The sequence below is a fragment of the Callospermophilus lateralis genome, chromosome 1 (assembly GCF_048772815.1).
Source record: "Callospermophilus lateralis isolate mCalLat2 chromosome 1, mCalLat2.hap1, whole genome shotgun sequence".
Classification (NCBI taxonomy): domain Eukaryota; kingdom Metazoa; phylum Chordata; class Mammalia; order Rodentia; family Sciuridae; genus Callospermophilus; species Callospermophilus lateralis.
In genome coordinates this window covers 213,357,593-213,377,161 of record NC_135305.1, presented here as the reverse complement: position 1 = coordinate 213,377,161, position 19,569 = coordinate 213,357,593, and the positions used below count along the sequence as shown (strand labels likewise).

Below are 19,569 nucleotides of genomic sequence, written 5' to 3'. Positions count from 1 at the left end.
ATAGAGGAGGACAGTGCTGATGTCCTCAAAGAGCTAGGAGGAGGGATTTTGAAGTTTTTACCATGATATAATAGTAAATGTCTAGTGGCTAACAATATTTTACCTGATATGTGCATAAGTATGTGTTTTTATGTTATCAGCTAAAATAAGTTTGAGATATTCCAGGCTCAATTATAGACATTGTAAAAAGAGACAAAGAAGTTCTTTGTGTGATCAGAAAGGATCTAGTGTCAGAAGAGGACACAACCATTTAAAGATCCATGTACCCACAGTGGAGCACCTAAATATGTAAATAAAATATTAAAGGAGTAGAAGGGAAGGGCAGGTTGGGAAGCCATGAGAGCAGGGGAATTCTATACACCACGTCCAGACACTTCAGAAAGAGAGTTAGCAAAACTCCACTTCAGACCAAGTGAACCCAAGACATTCACAGAACATTCCACACAGCTGCAAAACAGTGCAGATTCATCTCAAGCAACTGGATCATCCTACAGGAAAGAACAAAAGCTGGGCCACAAGAGAAATCTCAGAAAAATTAGGGATATCAAAACAGTTGTATTAAACTTTCCAGTTGCAATTATTTGAAAGCCCACATCCATTGTAGGAGGACCTGTGAATATTCACAACCCCTGGGTGAATGAATAAATTAAAAGGCAATTTCAATCATCTTGAGAGAAACAAAAAAGTGGGAACCAAACATATGAAACCTAAGGGATGCAGCAAGATCAGTTCTAAGGAGAATGTTTTACAACAAGGACATCACAAAAGGAGAGATTGCAAATGAGAAACATTTTGCCTCAAGGAAATAGAACAAGAACAAACAAAGTCTCAAGATAATAGAGGAAAAAAATCAGAGCAGAAACAAATGATACAGAGGCTGGACAAACAGTACAAAACATCCACCAAATTAGGTTGTCCTTTTAGAAGGTTAACAAATTGGAAATCATTTGATAGACTGAGAACAGAGGTAAGACTGAAATAAACCAGAAATGACACTGAAGACATTACAACGGAAACAACAGAAATACAGACTCGAGGAACTCTGTGAACTCTTATTATTCAACCTACTGGAAAACCTCCAAGAAATGCATAAATACCTGAGCGCATTAAACCTTCCATGAACTGGATCAGGAAGATATAACTCATCTGAAAGCCTGATAATGAGAGAGGAGAATGAATCAGTAATAAGAAACTTCCCGTGTGGTAAAATCAGGACCTGATGACCTCACTGCAGGATTCCATCCAACCCTTGAAGAGTTGATATCAGCATTTACAACTTATCCTACAGGAAAAAAAGAAAAGTTGGCAACTCTTCCAGAATCAGTTTACAGGGGCAACATTATGCTGATAACAAAACCAGATGAGTACCCAGGCTACTATATGGCAATGTCCTTAATGAAGGTAAATTAAAATCTCAACCAAGGAGCTAGCAAACCAAACCCACAAGTGCCAGGTTGCTAGAGACTAAAACACTCAGGGGTCACTCCAGGGGAACTGGGCTAATGGGGCTAAGCAAAATAACCACACAAGAGACAGAAATACCTTTTTCTTTTGCTGTGATGGCTCCTCTGACTTTAAGGGTCGAGAGAGAGAGAGAGAGAGAGAGAGAGAGAGAGAGAGAGAGAGAGAATGCACGTGCTGACCCCTTTTATTGAGGAGAAGCCATTCAAATGAGGCAGGGGGTCAGGTTTCAAGGGGCTGAGTCTAGCTTCATGATGTTTGCTGTCAGCAGGTTGACTGACATCTAGGAAGGCCACACCCAAGGGCAGAGTAAGAGAAGGTGTCACACAAAAGGCATTTCCATGGAACATTCTATCCTAAACAGGGAAATGAGGGATATTACAAAGGAATAGGTGATTCATTTCTCTCCTTATTTTTTTCCCATTCCCCTCACAAACTCTTATATGTAATTTTGTATAACAATGAGGGTCTCCTTCCATTTCCAAGCAATTTCCCTTTTCTCTCCCTTTCCCTCCCACTTCATGACTCTGCTTAATGTTAATCTTTTCCTCCTGCTCTTCCTCCCTGCTCTGTTCTTGGTTGCTCTCATTATATCAAAGAATTACAGTAGATGGGGTAGAGAGAGAAGATGGGAGGGGAGGGGAGGGGGCATAGTAGAGGATAGGAAAGGTAGCAGAATACAACAGTTACTATTATGGTATTATGTAAAAATGTGGCTGTGTAACCGATATGATTCTGCAATCTTTGTAATGTTTTGAATAACCAATAAAAAAAATAAAATTTAAAAAAAAAACAAAAAAAACAAAACAAAGGAATAGGTGAGTACCACTCCACCCATAGGAATGTAGGAAGGCAAGCCCATGCATGAAGACACAGTCACTGGAACCCTAGAAGACCAGGGTTATCTAGCAGCGTGGCAGCCGCAGGATGCCAACCTCTCAGCAGGGGAGTGGACTCAGTCCCTTGCTGGTGCTAGTCGGTCTCCCACACACAAGTATATCAGAGACTGTGCACCATGATCAGCTGGAATCTATCAAAGGGAGGCAGGTGTGGTTTTTATATGCAAATCAAGAAACAGGGATCTTGAACAGAAGGAAAATTCAAATAATCTGATGATCTGCCTAGATGGAGAGAAACATTTCCTGAGACTCAGCTTCCTCTCATGGTACAAATTCTCAAGAAATTAAGTGTTGAAGCCATTTACCTCCACAAAGGCCGTAGATGAGCAGCCCATGGCTAAGGTCACATGCCGAACTGGGAAAGACAGGCGATGTGTCCTGGAAGGTGTGGGAAGAGAAGAGGGTGCCCACTCTTAGTCACCACGGTTCTGCCCGTTGTCACCAGAGCAACCAAAGAAGAGGAAGAATAAGGGCTGCACATTGGAGAGGAGGAGGTCACAGGGCTCCTTGCAGATGACATGAGTGTTGAAGGCGTGTTGCCATTTGACACATCATGATGCCTATTTACAGGGAAGAGAGAGAATTTGAATTGTGCATACAAGAGGCAATGGTGAAATCAGGACTGCTGGCATTTCCACCTCCTTAAACTCTGATTTTGTCTTCACTCATGGATCCCAAATGTCTGCTGAGCTCTTGTTGCATTCTAGGCACCTCGTCCCTGTCTTTGTGGCCTTTGTATTCTATTATGGACTGAATATTTCCGTGTCCTCTGAATTTCTGATGTTGAGATCCTCATAGTGCACATCACTGAGCCATTCCAAGCCCCTTGGGTATGAAAGTGCAATGAGTTCAGAGCAGTAGAGACCACAAAGTGTGGGGTTTTATAAAACACTAAATAAGAGCATTCTTAAACGTTGCTAATATCAGGGCGTAGCATATAAAAAGATCTAAAGATATGTGTTTGAATTATCCATGTTTTATAAACCATGACTAAGTGCTAGCTCTTAACTTGGGTGATAAACATGGTATTTCTGTTGTTTTGGCAAAAACATCATGAAGTCACAGATTGCAGGAGTTACAGTCATCTATCAAGGGAGCTCAGTGAACCCCTAGTTGGATAGAGGAATAGGAAAATTTCTGGACATATTGGTGGTGGGGGTGTCCTCAACATAAGCCAAGCCTGGGGGAGCAATGGTCATGATAGGTTCCTTTGTCATATACTTTGGAGAAAACTAGACATCAGGACTGGGATAAAGTGTTAGGATGTTATTTCTCTAGAAGGCAGAGTTATTCTTTGGGGAGTAGTGAAGACCCATTGACCTGTTTTTTTTTTTTTTTTTTTTTAACCTGGTGTCTTGGGAACAGAGAATCTGTAAGAAAAAAAAATTGCTTTTGGTGTGGAGCAATATTCCACAGGGAACTGATGCTTCAGGGTTGGGATAAGAAGAGGCAAAGGAGCCTAATTTGCAGACACACAGTTGTGAATCTCTCCCCTGCTGCTGTCCCTTTGCTTGTGCACAACCTTGGTGAGGATGGGATGTGATTTTGTACTTCGGGGTCCTGCATGTGGACTGTGGCTTGACCCACCTGTGGCCTCGTCTGGGACAGAGCTTCAGGCTCCATGGTGCAGCATCCTGGGAGGGACCTGATTCTCCACCCAGAAACCCTCCATTCAGAACCCACCCAGGTGAGTCTGAGAGCCCAGGTGCTGAAGGAAGGCATCAGAGAGGCTGGAAGCCAAGGACAGGTACCTAAGGTCACCTGAGAGCCAATCCAGCCTCGCCCAGCCCTGACAGGTTGCTGAGGTGTTTGCTGTATGGTTTGATGAGTTCATTGGTGGATATGTTTACCATGGTGGGAGGAGGAGTGAACAGTGAGCTCCGCAATGCCAGGTCCTTGAAGACCATGGGGTGAGGGCAAAGGCAGCCCCCTCAGAAGAGGGTGTGGAGGCTCAGGTGGTTTCAGGGTAAGTAGAGCACGTGTCCCAGGACCTTTGCAACCAATTAGGGGGAGGGACACAGAGTGAAGGGAGGGCACTTTGTATGTCTAAAATGGAGCACCCTGTTTATAATTTATAATATTTTTTTAAAGAGAGAGAGAGAGAATAGAGAGATTTTAAAAAAATATTTGTTTGTCAGATTTTGGTGGATATAACATCTTTATTTTATTTTATGTGGTGCTGAGGATCGAACCCAGTGCCCCATGCATGCCAGGTGAGCACGTTACTGCTTGAGCCACATCCCCAGCCCCAAGCACCCTTTTAATTGACATTATAATGATAATCCCATTTTCTATCATTCTCCACATTTTAATTAAAATTTCCATTTTTCACTATATTGGGCTTTGGAGTGATATTTTTGGCCACAAAAGATTTTAAAACTTATGTAATCAAACATGTCAATCTCCTTACTTCTGAGTCATTAACTTATTCTAGGTGATTTTGTTCTTCTGCTCTCATGAATTGTAAATGACCATTTTAGTTGATGTTTTTTTAAAAAATATATTTATTTTTTAGTTGAATTTTGACTCAATGCCTTTATTATTATTATTTTTTCATTTTTATGTGGTGCTGAAAATCGAACCCAGGCCCTCACACATGCTAGCCAAGTGCTCTACCGCTGGGCCACTACCCCAGCCCTTAATTGATGTTTTTCCTAGATATGTTATTTACTCTCCTGTGGAGGTTGTTAATTTCTGTGAGGCTTTTACATATGTGAACTAGGGGACCAAATTCATTTTACTCGAGATAAATAGACATTGATGCCAGATTTTATTTTAGGATTTAAGATTTTCCCGCTCTGTTTAAACACAATTTGTCACCTATTAACTGTCCAGTTTTTCAGAATCCCTGCTCAGTTTCATAAATGGGATGTGAATATCTGCTTTATGCCACAACACTCAAGGAATATTCTTCTTTGCATTCCTTATGGTGTTTGTCAATTTGCTTATTAATATATCCTGATAGAATGGAATTTTTGGTATTATATGTATTTTTTCACCGAATTGTAAAAATTCAATTCAACATTGTTTGATATAGCTTTTCTGAAACATTGAATTTCCTCTGCATTTTTCCTTTCCTTTCCTTTTTTATTGGTACACCTGATTTAACCCAGAATGGCTTAGCCACTGAGCAACATCCACAACACTTTTTATTTTTTATTTTGAGACAAGGTCTTGAGAAGTAGCTGAGCTGACTTTGAACTTGCAATCCTCTGGACTCAACCTCCCGAGTCCCTGGGATCACAGGTGTGAGTCACTGTGCCCAACTCCCATTCTTTTTTTTATTTCACAACTTATTTTCTTTATTCTTATTCCCTATTATGAACACATATTCCCACATCGCCATGACAGCTGAAAGGTGAGTAAAGCTAGGAAATCATGCTCTTTGAACCTACCTAGAGATGTGCGGGCACAATGCAGTGTGAGAAATGTGTGCAGCAGGTGATGTCCCCAGGGATTTGACACCAGCAGGGCTTGTTCTGGGTGGAGGGGTAGAATTGCAAAGGTGTGTGCAGGGCATTACAGAATGAGATCTGTGGGTGGCGGGGGTTGCATGAAGACAGGCCCCTTCCTTAATTGACTCCTCTGCTATCTATTCCTGGAATTCACATGTGAACTCCATGGAGAAAATAGTGGGATTTATCTGTGGAGTTCAATTGCAAAGTCCAGGAATAGATAGCACAGGAGACAATTAAGATCGGGTCCTGTCTAATATGCTCTTGTCTGTATCATATGTGAAGGTATTTCTCCTTCACATCTGGCTTGTTATCCAGGAAATCAAATGCCAATTGGTTTCCACTGTATACTCTATAAAAGCTGATCTCACCTGAGTAGTGGACAGAAAGTGGTGACCAGGGACTGGGGGCAGGAGGGACAGGGGAGGTGGACCAGGGGCTGCAGTCACAGGTAGGCAGGAGCTGTGAGTTCTGCTGGGCCATTGTCCAGGAGGATGAGCAGAGTTCACAAGCCTGTGAACTTTAAATATCCACACGAGAGCATTTGAATGTTCTCATCACAGTGAAAACTGGTGGACGTGGTGGCTAATCGAGTCACCCTGATTTGATCATAGCCCAATGTATGTATCTGTTGAAATATCTCCTTGAACTGTATAAATAGGTGCCATTTTTATGTATCCATTCAAAACGCAAAATACCAGTGATTCAGACCAGCCGTGAATGGTGCAGAAAACACATCTCTGTTGTTAATATTTCATATAAATTGCCCTAATTGTTCTGTTCTTTGTCAGCAGAGCATTTCCCCCCTCTGACTCTCCCACCACCACCCTCCTTCTTTTTGAGAAGATTGTTTATAGTTCTTTCGATACTGGATGGAAAATGTCCTTGCTCAATGGAGACTGAGGATAAATGTGTGGGGGAGATTTTCAACCTGGGATTTCGTGTGCCGTTCAAACATTGCTTTAGGGAAAATTTATTCAATATTGACAGTTTCTCTATTATTCATTCCTTTAAAATAATGTGATTGGAGGTGAGAAGATCATGGTATTAGGACAACTCCCAGAGGTGATGGATCGCCGTTTTCAAGTGTTGTGTGTGTGTGTTGTGTGTGTGTGTTGTGTGTGTGTGTGTGTGTGTGTGTGTGTTGTGTGTGGGTGTGTGCTCACATTTGACTTTAGGGGTGAGAGCAGATTTCAGAGAAATGGGATCCAGATCGAATGTATTTCAAAAGATAGCACATCATACAGAAACCAGAACATAAAGCCACCAAGAGAAATAAATGGGGGGTGCCTTCCAACTCAAAGAGCACCTTGGCACGCAGCTTAATGGAAGACAGCATCTGGACAGCGGCATTCCTTGTGCCTTCATGCATCAGCAAAGGAGGCTCCTCAAGGGGAATCTGTGCCCAGTTACCCTGGGACACCAGCTCATGTCCCTTGTCCTCTCGCTCATCCTCCTGCCACTCCAGCTTCCTGGTTGAACTTGAACATCTGGAACGAGCACCTTCCTCAGGCCCTTTGCACAGGCCATCCACCATTCCACAGACACACGTGTCTGCAGGTGACTCTGCGGCTCTCTCCCTGTCTTCCTGGAGGTCTCATCACCTATTGGCTGATCTTGTCTGAACACCAAGAAGGAAAAGACACTCCCGGTGCCCTTTCTCCTCAAGAGCTATGGTGTACCTGTCACCATCTGTGTGTGGAAGGATTATTGCTCTGCCTGCATGCATTGGCTTTACCTTTGTCTGTGATTTCCCTCTCATTAGATTCAAGGGACATTCAGTTTCTTGGGAGTGACTCATCAGAGTCTAGACAGTGCCTGGAGCACTCATCACTACTTGAGATTTCTCAAATACAAGAAAGAGTTAGTCTTTAGTGATTTGTGTACAAGACCTCGTGAGGAAAGTCTGAGAGGGAGACAGGAACTCCAAACCAGAGAAGGCAAGGCTTCCCTTAAAGGGGAACTGAATCTCAAACAGACAAATTAGTCTGTATACTATTAAAGATTTGATATGATTCTTACAGGTGAATATTACATAATCTCTCTCTTTCTCTGTTAGTCACATCAAGTTCATGGAGGCAGAGAATACCTCATATGTTTCAAAATTTCTCCTCCTGGGAATTTCAGAGGACCCCACATTGCAACCCTTCCTCTTTGGGCTTTTCCTGTCCATGTACCTGGTCACTGTGCTGGGGAACCTGCTCATCATCCTGGCCACCGTCTCAGACTCCCACCTGCACACACCCATGTACTTCTTCCTCTCCAACCTGTCCTTTGTGGACATCTGCTTCACCTCCACCACCATCCCCAAGATGCTGGTGAACATCCAGACACAGAGCAAGGCCATGACCTATGCAGGCTGCATCACCCAGATATACTTTTTCATGCTCTTTGGGGTTTTGGATAACTTCCTTCTGGCTGTGATGGCCTATGACCGGTATATGGCCATCTGTCACCCCTTGCACTACATGGTCATCATAAATCCCAGGTTCTGCATGTTCGTGGTTCTGATGTCCAGCATTGTGAGCGCCCTGCATTCCTTGTTACACAGCTTAATGGTTTTGCAACTGTCCTTCTGCACGGAACTGGAAATCCCACACTTTATATGTGAACTTAATCAAGTGGTTCTACTGGCTTGTTCTGACACCTTGCCCAATGTCATGGTGATGTATTTTTCAGTGGTGTTTCTGGCTGGTGGCCCCATTGCTGGCATCCTGTACTCCTACTCCAAAATCGTGTCCTCCGTCCGTGCAATCTCCTCAGCTCAGGGCAAGTACAAAGCCTTCTCCACCTGTGCGTCTCACCTCTCTGTGGTCTCCCTGTTCTACTCTACACTCTTTGGGGTGTACCTCAGCTCTTCTCTTACCCAGAACTCACAATCCACGGCAAGAGCCTCGGTGATGTACAGCGTGGTCACCCCCATGCTGAACCCCTTCATCTACAGTCTGAGGAACAAGGACATCTCGGGAGCCCTGAGGAGACTCTTCCGAGGGAAACCATAGAGGAGACATTTTCCAAGTCGTGCCTGTGGACATGGGCCTCAGAGACACTGGACCAGACCCTGCAGTTCTTTATCCAGACCATGAAGTAGACCTTGTGCCTTCTGTTAATTTCCTGGAGGTCTGATTCTTTGTTTTCAACCTCTTTATTGTGTCCTAACCTCATTGGAAAGCTCCCTGCTCTCCCGACACCCAACATGTCTTCCCTCTCAGGTTCCTGCTTTCCCAAAGTCCTTTCCCCCAGATCAGACAGTCTGGAGGTTCCCAGGAGTTGCCCATCGGGACGAGTTGCACTGGTCCAGTGGTTAGGGAGCCACACTCAGAACTTGGGCCGTTTCCTTTATTTTATGAAGGAGACATTCTGAGCCTTCTGTTTTCCAGTTTTCTGTTCTTGAGTCTGTGTGTGTTGGTGCTCTCACTGTTCATGATGATCCACACTCCTACCCACTGGTGGTTGTGCAGTAGATCACGCCCATTTATTATGCTCACAGGGTGCTCTTTTCTTATTTTGGTCCTTTTCTTGTGTGTGCTATATTCTTTTGTAAAAACTACTAGTGAGGGCTGGGGTTGTGGCTCAGTGAAAGAGCAATTACCTAGCATGTGTGAGACATTGGGTTCAATCCTCAACACCACATAAAAATAAATAAACAAAATAAAGGTGTTACGTCCATCTACAACTAAAAAAAAATTAAAAAAAAGAACTAGTGAAATTTGCCACCAAACATGCATTAAATGTATAGTGTCTCCAGAAAGGCAAATTTGCATTCATTAATTCATTCATCATTTTATGATCTTCAAGTCAGAGAATACCTTACATATGCATATATATATATATATATATATATATATATATATATATATATATATATACACAATCATATATTTTATCTTCCATTGTACATTTTCTGTGAATTACCAGCTTTTGATGATGTGCGTCTGCTCACTGGAATGTGAAATCCGTGTCATGCATGGAGGGTCACTTCAGTAGACCTGGTGTCATTTTCTGAAGTATTCCTTGCTCCATCTTTATGTTTCTGCCCAGGAGTTTTTAGTGCTCCCTGTAATTATGTCTCTTTCCAGTACCCTAAGGAAAATATTTCCCCTTTTTCAAAAATTTTCCATAAACTTTAATGTGCAGTTAACCTTAATATGCACACTTCTGCATTATTCTGTCTTGTTTTCTGTCTTGTCTTTGGTGTTATGAAGTTTCTTTAATGCTCTTGAGCAAAGGATAACATGGACAAGAACTCGCATCGTGCCCAATGATTTGTGCCTCAGGGGCCCAAGGTATCCCTGCACCTATCCCTGTCCTTCCAAATATCCTGGTTACCTGGAATGATAGTCATCAGTGTTCACTTTTAATACAGTTGTTTGAAATACATGTATCCAGTCAGGTAGTCATGATTATTGTCTTCGAGTATTAGAACAAACATCCAGTTTCAGACGTAGCAAGGTATTCTGAATGTCTTCTGTGTGCATTTATTATTGTATCAGTGAGCTTTTTATTCTTTGTAATAAACCATCCCCAAATAAATGGTTTAAGGTAACATTTTTCTTTCTTAACCCGTAGGAGCCTTGGTTGTACAGGTCTTCGGGTCTTTTTCCTGGTATGTCTCTGGTCTCTCCCTATGTGTATAGTCAGGTGTGAGTCAGGTGAGATGCGCAGTTTGTCTCGGCTGACATCGCCCAGATTGGGAGGACAGCCACAGTTGGTGAAAGGGGCTCTGGTCCACACAGTCCCCATCCTGCATCAGCCCAGCCTGCATTCACTCTCGAGGTAGAGCCAGCAATGCGACAGGGAGCAGCAGGGACATGTGCAGGCACTTGAAGCACACTGGCACTTTCACCACTTTCTGTTTGACAAAGAACATTAAAACTCCTTCGACCTGCCAAGATTTAAGGTGGAGGAAAAGACCCCGCCTCTCAATGGGAAGAGCTTCACCGACAGGTTGAAAAAGTCAGGGACAAAGGAAAGGGGGCGAATGGCGGCCATCTCCTGCTAAGGGTCCAACACAAGTGTCAATTTCCATTCAGCAGATCTCTGCAGGGATGATTCCTTGCACCTCCATCAGCAGCTGCAGAATAATTTTTTTTTCTTGGAGAAGAGAGTGAGCATCCAACTGCATGTAGAAGGTGTAGAAATTCTACTTTGTAAAGTCAAGACTTCTCAGATATGAATATTCTCTCCTGCCCTTCACCACCATCTCACCATTTCTAGACTAAGAAGAACTAAATCTTTTTCCCTTGTGACCATCTTAGCTTGGGAATCGTATGTTTTACATTCATTAACTGAGCTATGGGGATGTGGACTCAATGGTACCATCTCCATGATGCAGCAGATCACAGTAAGGAATGGAGGAAAGGAGAGCAGAGAAGGATGGTTTGCACCTGCAGAAGCTCTGGGTGGTGACAGATGCAGGGTGACCAAGGTCTTCAAGTTGAACACTCTGGAAAGTTATCTAGGGTGGGCCCCTGGGATTCCCAGAGGTTCATTCCCGACCTTGCTTTGCACCCCTCCCCAATCTCCAAGTCTGTAGCAGGCGCTTTCCTTCCTTAGGTCTCTCTTTATCTTGTCATTCCCACTCCTATTCCAATCTTGCCGCTTCACTGGAGGTATGCATACCCTGTTCTTCACAACAAAGAATTGCTTTGCTTTAATCTCCAACAGATAACAATAATGTACCTATACTTCAAAAATCCAGAGGAATGGGTTTTGAGTTTTCATTAAAAATAGATGAGACTGGAGAACATTATGCTAAATGAAATAATCCAGATTCAGAATGTCAAGGGCTGAATGCTCTCTCTTATATGCAGAAACAAGACCAAAATAGGGGAAAGAGAGGGGGGGAATTCTTTGAAAATAGAAGAGAGATCAATGGCGCAGGGGAGGGAGATTGAGGGGGAGGAAGGAGGATGGGAAGAGGGAGGAATGGTACAATGAAACTGACCAAATTATGCTATGTACATAAATGAGTACACCACAGTGAATTTCACCTTTATGTAGATCTATAAAGCACTAATTTAAGATACTCTAAATAAATAGAAGGGAGAGTAGTGGGAGTCAAATTCTTTTATTCCTCAGGATCTCTTTCTGAGGTGTTGGATCTGAACTGCTGTTGTCCATTTGCCATCATAAAGAGAGCCCAGGTAAGGATGAGCTCTACACACTGAGGAAGGCAAAGTAGAAAGAATTCCAGAAAAACAGAACTGGAGGCTGAGGACTGCTAACTGCTGGTCTAAACCTCACAGATTAGAGAACTACCATGTTTGGGGTCCATGAACAAAAAATCCCACCCCTCCGTTTTGTTTAAATCACTTGAGTTGGTGTTTTTATCAATCGCAACTGAAAGACTTCTAACTACTTCCTACTCTATTTATTTGACTAATGGCTTTATAAATAATTATTTGTAAGACACTGAACTACATTTTCATCTTTGATGGAGAGGATAATAAAGCATTTTTTTGTAGGGAGGAAAACTAGTTTCTTACAATAATTCTACTAAATAATTATACTAAATGATATATTATTTGATCAGTCCCAAGCACTGCTTCATTATTTTTGGCACTCCCTAGAATTCATTCCACATGGAAACTGGAGGGGAATGTTTGATTTCTACATGAAGACTCTCAACCATTACAAGCTGCACAAAACACAAGGACAACATTTTTGCCATTTTTTAATATCTTTATTTTTATTTGTCTATTTTTCTGTGGTGCTGAGGATGGAACCCAGTGTCTCACATGTGCGAGGAATGATAGAATGAAATTGAATGAAGCTGTTGAGTTTCCACGCCAGGTAATCAGCAGAGAGGAAGGACAGGGATAAATGCAGGAATCCTTTGGACCCCTGAGGCGTGAGTCCTCATTCCCAGGGGCATTGATGGGCAGGAGGCCAGTCATAGTTCATGTTGACCTTTGGTTATGAGCACTGAAGAAACTTGAGAACATCAAATACAAGACGGAAATACAATAAAGTGGATACCCAGATGTGTATTCATGTTCATTGCATGCTAAAGTTCATGGAAAATTTTTAAAAAGGGGAAATGTTTTGCTTAGAGTAACAGAAGGAATCATATTCAGAGGCAGTACTGGAAACTTCTGAGCAGAAATGGTGAGACGGTGCAAGGAATACTCCAGAAGACGACACCAAGTCCTCTGATCCACTGACGTGACCCCTCCGTGCATGACACGGGTTTCATGTTCCAGGGAGCAGATGCACATCATCAAAAGCTTGTAATTCAGGGAAAAGGTGCAACTCAGCCTAATGTATATGACTGAAAGTTTAACATATATAAGGTCCTCTCGGATTTTGGGACCACAAAATGTCAATTGATTTACACAAATTTGCCTTTCTGGATAGACTACACATTCAATGCATATATTTATTTTTGACAATTCAGAAAAAAATTAATTAACTTGTCCTAAAGTACAAATTAATTCACCAGAAAATTAGGAGCAATTCTTTTCAGATGATCTACAGTGAATTTGGTTCCACATAGATCTGTTCATTTTGAGGGCTCTGTGCCGTTGATAGCAAATTTCAACAGTACTCTCTATAGAAGAATATAGCACACACAAGAAAAGGACCAAGATAAGAAAAGAGCACCCTGTGAGCATAATAAATGGGCATGATCTACTGCACAACCACCAGTGGGTAGAAGTGTGGATCATCATGAACAGTGAGAGCACCAACACACACAGACTCAAGAACAGAAAACTGGAAAACAGAAGGCTTAGAATGTCTCCTTCATAAAATAAAGGAAATGGCCCAGGTTCTGAGTGTGGTTCCCTAACCACTGGACCAGTGCAACTCGTCCCGATGGGCGACTCCTGGGAACCTCCAGACTGTCTGATCTGGGGGAAAGGACTTTGGGAAAGCAGGAACCTGAGAGGGAAGACACATTGGGTGTCGGGAGAGCAAGGAGCTTCCCAATGAGGTTAGGACACAATAAAGAGGTTGAAAACAAAGAATCAGACCTCCAGGAAATTAGCAGAAGGCACACGGTCTACCTCGTGGTCTGGATAAAGAACTTCAGTGTCTGGTCCAGTGTCTCTGAGGCCCGTGTCCACAGGCATGACTTAGAAAATGTCTCCTCTATGGCTTCCCTCGGAAGAGTCTCCTCAGGGCCCCCGAGATGTCCTTGTTCCTCAGACTGTAGATGAAGGGGTTCAGCATGGGGGTGACCACGCTGTACATCACCGAGGCTCTTGCCGTGGATTGTGAGTTCTGGGTAAGAGAAGAGCTGAGGTACACCCCCAGGAGTGTAGAGTAGAACAGGGAGACCACAGAGAGGTGAGACGCACAGGTGGAGAAGGCTTTGTACTTGCCCTGGGCTGATGAGATTGCACGGACGGAGGACACAATCTTGGAGTAGGAGTACAGGATGCCAGCCAGGGGGCCACCAGCCAGCAACACTGCTGCAAAATACATCACCATGACATTGGGCAAGGTGTCAGAACAGGAAAGTTGGACCAGCTGGTTGAGTTCACACATAAAATGTGGGATCTCCACGTCTGTGCAGAAGGACAGCCTCAAGGCCATTAAGGTTTCTAACAAAGAATTCAGGACAGTTGTCACCCAGCAAGTCAGCACCAGCCATCCACAGAGCTGATGGTTCATGATGACCATGTAGTGCAAGGGGTGACAGATGGCCACATATCGGTCATAGGCCATCACAGCCAGAAGGAAGTTGTCCAAAACACAAAAGAGTATGAAAAAGTATATCTGGGTGAGGCAGCCTGCATAGGTGATGGCCTTGCTGTGTGTCTGGATGTTCACCAGCATCTTGGGGATGCTCGTTGTGGTCAAGCCGATGTCCGCAAAAGACAGGTTGGAGAGGAAGAAGTACATGGGTGTGTGCAGGTGGGAGTTTGAGACGGTGGCCAGGATGATGAGCAGGTTCCCCAGCACAGTGACCAGGTACATGGACAGAAACAGCCCAAAGAGGAAGGGTTGCAATGTGGGGTCCTCTGAAATTCCCAGAAGGAGAAATTTTGGATTGAGTGTGTTGTTTTTGGCCTCCATATATCTGCTGTGACTAGCAAAAAATTAAACAAAACAGAAAGCATTTGACACAGTTGTGCACTACTATACTAAAAGAATAATATCTTTCAAGTTTGTAGTCATGACTCTCTTTTCTAGTTTGTTTATGATTGTTTGTTCCTTTAAGGGATCCCATGCCTTCTCTGATTTGGAGTCCTGTCTTGCTCTCCGTCTCTCCCCAGGTGGCCCTGTATCACCGATCACTACACATGAACTCTTTATTGCATTTGAGGAATATCATTAGCAATGATGCTGGTCTAGGCACTGTCTGGATAATGAGGGTCCCTCCCCCAAAACTGAATGTCCCTTGAATCTATGGAAAATAGTGGAAGAAGGTAAAGTCAGTGCACACAGGCAAAGCAATAATCCTTCCATATTCAGGTGGAGATGGGTACACTGAAGCTTTTAAGGTGAAGGGCACTGGAAAGTGTCATTTCCTTCTGGGTGTTCAGGTAAGGTCAGCCCATAGGTGACACATGATGTGAGTCCCCCAGGAATTCAGGGACGAAGCCACAGAGTCACCTGCAGATACATGTGCCTGGCAGAATGGAGGATGGCCAGTGCAGAGGGTCTGAGGAAGGTGTTTGTTCCTGATGTTCAAGTTCAACCAGGAAGCCAGAGTGGCAGGAGGATGAGCAAGAGGGAGAGGGACGTGAGCTGGTGTCCCAGGGTGACAAGGCACAGATTCCCCCTTGAGGAGCCTCCTGGGCTCTCTGTGAATGGGCAGCACCTTGTTTATTTCTCTCAGTGGCCTTATGCTAGGGTTGTGTGTTATGAGTCACCTTCTGCAATACTCTCAGCTCAGGTCCCCTCTCTGTAAAACCTGCTCTTTACCCTGAAGTCAAAAGAAAACACACAGTCTCACACACACACATGCACACACACACACACACACACACGCACACATGCACACACATGCATGTGCACACACACATACACACACACACACAAGCACGCACATTCATGTGCACACACACACATACAAACACACACTTAGCTGCAGTCCTCGGCCCCCTGGGGCCCATGCTATGCCCTGTCCTTCTCACTTTCAGTCACACTAGTTACAAAGATGACAGGGAAGCTGTCAATGTCAAATTATTTTTCGCCAAAATAATGTTTGGATCATGCCAAGAAATCCCAGGTTGATAATGACCCCCACACATTCGTTCTTGGGTCTCCATTTTGCAAGAAAGTTTTTTCACCCTGTATTAAAAAAAGCACACACAATTGGTTCAGTGAATATATATATATATATATATATATATATATATATATATATATATATATATAGAGAGAGAGAGAGAGAGAGAGAGAGAGAGAGAGAGAGAGAGAGATGGCTCTGAGGAGAAAAATGGTCTAATATGCTCAGGTGTCCATGAAAGACTGTGAGAAGGAAAGAGCTCCCTTGGATAACTGAATATAAGAAGAAAAAAAGAAAAAAGAGAAGGGTTATTTCTGTCAAATAGAATAAAGTTTAGGGAGAGGGGAGGGAGGAGGGGAGAGACAGGGGAAGAAGGGGAAGTACTAGGGACAGAATCAGAGCAAATAACACTCCATGATTTTGGGATTTGTTGATTATGTCAAAATGAATCATAAAGTTATATATAAATGAAAGGAAACAATAATAAGAAAAGAACAGGAAAAGCTTCCTTCTTTCTGGTTGAAACTCCACTCCAATAAACCCCCATGAGGACCAGCAGAAATAATAGAAGGTCAAAAACAAATAGTAGGTGAATATAATGATGTCTTGTTAGGGCCACGAATTTACAGACTGAACATTCATATAGAAAAGCACAGGCACCAAAGAAAGAGGACCCAAAACTTCAAAAGGGGGGTGTGCAGAGAGAAAGACAACTAGGGCGTTTATATGAAATATTAACAGAGCTGTGTTCCTGCACCATTCACGGCTGATCTGAGTCACTGGTGTTTTGCGTTTTGATGGATACAAAAAAATGGCACCTATTTATACAGTTCAAGGTGACATTTCAACAGATACATATACTGGGCTATGATCAAATCAGGGTGATTAGCATATCCACCACCTCCTCCAGTTTTCACTGTGATGAGAACATTCAAATGCTCTCTTGTGGAATATTTAAAGTTCACGGGCTTGTGAACTCTGCTCATCCTCCTGGACAATGGCCCATCGGAACTCACTGCTTCTGCCTACCTGTGACTGCAGCCCCTGGTCCACCTCCCCTGTCCCTCCTGCCCCCAGTCCCTGGTAACCACTTTCTGTTCACTACTCAGGTGAGATCAGCTTTTATAGAGTATACAGTGAAATCATCTGGCATTTGGTTTCCTGTGTAACAAGTCAGATGTAAAGGAGAAATACCAATTTGTCATGATATGGACAGGAGCCCTTTAGACAGGACCCAATCTTAATTGTCTCCTGTGATATCTATTTCTGGACTTTGCAATTGAACTCCACAGGCAAATCCCATTATTTTCTCCATAGAGCTCAAATGTGAAGACCGGGAATAGATCGCACAGTAGTAAATTAAGGAAGGGGCCTGTCTTCATGCAACCCCCGCCTTCCTCAATCACATTCTACAATGCCCTGCACACCTTTGCAATTTTACCCCTCCACACAGAACAAGCCCTGCTGGTGGAAAATCCCTGGGGACATCTCCTCCCACACACATTTCTCATGCTTAGCTCTGCCTGCCCATCTTGGGGTAGGTCTGATAAAGCACAGCTTTCACAGCTTTCATGACAACCTTTCTGTTGTCATGGTCATGTGGGAATATATGTTCATGATAGAGAATAAAATTAAACAAAAGAAATTGTGAAATAAAAAGAGTGGGAGTTGGGTACAGTGGCTGTTCCCTGTGATCCCAGGGACTCTGGAAACTGAGTCAGGAGGATTGCAAGTTCAAAGTCAGCTCAGCAACTTTGCAAGACTGTCTCTCAGAAGAAAAAACAAATGGCTGGGGATATTGCTCAGTGGTTAAGCCATTCTGTGTTAAATCAAAAGTATTCAAAAGAAAAAAAAGGAGGAGGAGGAGGAGGAGGAGGAGGAGGAGGAGGAGGAGGAGGAGAAAAATGCAGAGGAAATTCAGTGTTTCAAAACAGCTGCATTAAACAAACTGAATGGAACATTTGAAGTTCAGTGTAACAATATATATAATATGAAAAATTTAATTCTATGAGATGGATTAACAAGAAAATTGACAAGCACGTAAACACAAAAGAATACAGTAAAGATTATTCCTTGCATGTTGAGGCATGAAGCCTGTATTCAGTGCTATTTATAAAATTAATTAAATTTATAAAATTAAACAGGGATTCTGTGTAAGTGGACAGTTAACATTTGACAAAATTGTATATCAACATCTCTGGAAAAGCTTACATAATTAAATAAAGTCTGGCATCAATGTCTATCTGGAGGAAATTAAGTTAGTCCTGTAGTTCACATGTCAAAAAACCAGAGAAATCTACAACTTCCACATGAGAGTAAAAATACATCTTGGAAAATAACCAAGGGTCATTTGCATTTCGTGAGGGCAGCAGAACAAAATCATCTAGAATAAGTTAAAGACTTGGAAGTAAGCAGACAAACATATTTGACTATATAAAATTCAAAATCTTTTGTGGCCAAAAAAGAAAAATCACTCCAAAAGTCAATATAGAAAAAGAAATGACTGAAAATTTTAAGTAAAATGTGGATAACTATAGAAAAAAAAGGCTTATGATAGTAACTAGCCAATCAAAAGGGTGCCCACCTCAGAGATCCCAAGTGTCCTCCCTTCACTGTGTGTCCCTCCCCCTAATTGGTCGCAAAGGTCCCGGGACACGTGCTCTACTTACCCTGATTCCACCCTGAGCCCCACGCCCTCTTCTGAGGGGGCTGCCTTGCCCTCACCCACGGTCATCAAGGACCTGGCATTGCGGAGCTCACTGCTCACTCCTCCTCCCACCAATGAACTCATCAAACCATACAGCAAACACCTCAGCTACCTGTCAGGGCTGGGCGAGGCTGGGTTGGCTCTCAGGTGACCTTAGGTACCTGTCCTTGGCTTCCAGCCTCTCTGATGCCTTCCTGCAGCACCTGGGCTCTCAGACTCACCTGGGTGGGTTCTGAATGGAAGGTTTCTGGGTGTAAAACCAGATCCCTCCCAGGATGCTGCACCATGGAGACTGAAGCTCTGTCCCCAGACGAGGCCACAAGTGGGTCAAGCCACAGTCCCCAAGCCACATGCAGGATGCAGAAGTACAAAATCACATCCCCTCCTCACCAAGGTTGCACACAGGCAAAGGAACAGCAGCAGGGGAGAGATTCACAACGGTGTGTCTGCAAATTAGGCTCCTTTGCCTCTTCTTATCCCAACCCCGAGGCGTCAGTTCCCTGTGGAATATTGCTCCACACCAAAAGCAATTTTTTTTCCTTGCAGATTTTCTGTTCCCAAGACACCAGGTAAAAATCCAGGTCAATTGGTCTTTACCACTCCCCCAAGAATTCTTCTGCCTTCTGGAGAAATAGCATCCTAACACTTTATCCCAGTTCTGAAATCAAGTTTTCTCCAAAGTATAAGATAAATGAAACTATCATGACCATTGCTCCCCACAGGCTTGACTTGTGTTGGGGACACCCCACCAATATCTCCAGAATATTTTCTATTCCTCTCTTCAACTAGGGGTTTACCAGAATCACTTGATAGATGACTATGACTCCTGCAATCTGTGACTTCATGATGCTTTTTCCAAAACAA

The 19,569-nt window shown here is 43.2% G+C and overlaps 2 protein-coding genes across 2 annotated transcripts; one reads left to right on the top strand and one right to left on the bottom strand.

The window, feature by feature from the left end:
- Positions 1-7,887: 7,887 nt before the first annotated feature.
- Positions 7,888-8,817, top strand: LOC143410302 (olfactory receptor 7A40-like). The gene has a single exon (XM_076871097.2). The coding sequence runs from the start codon at positions 7,888-7,890 to the stop codon at positions 8,815-8,817; it is 930 nt and encodes a 309-aa protein (XP_076727212.2).
- Positions 8,818-13,909: 5,092 nt separating this feature from the next.
- LOC143410293 (olfactory receptor 7A40-like) lies at positions 13,910-14,839 on the bottom strand. Its single transcript, XM_076871088.2, has one exon. It carries the CDS (start codon positions 14,837-14,839, stop codon positions 13,910-13,912), a length of 930 nt encoding a protein of 309 aa, XP_076727203.2.
- Between the last annotated feature and the right edge of the window lie 4,730 nt (positions 14,840-19,569).

What these genes read in the sequence shown, in the direction of transcription:
- LOC143410302 (XM_076871097.2), top strand. Translation starts at nt 7,888, where the DNA reads ATGGAGGCAGAGAATACCTCATATGTTTCAAAATTTCTCCTCCTGGGA.
- LOC143410293 (XM_076871088.2), bottom strand. Translation starts at nt 14,839, where the DNA reads ATGGAGGCCAAAAACAACACACTCAATCCAAAATTTCTCCTTCTGGGA.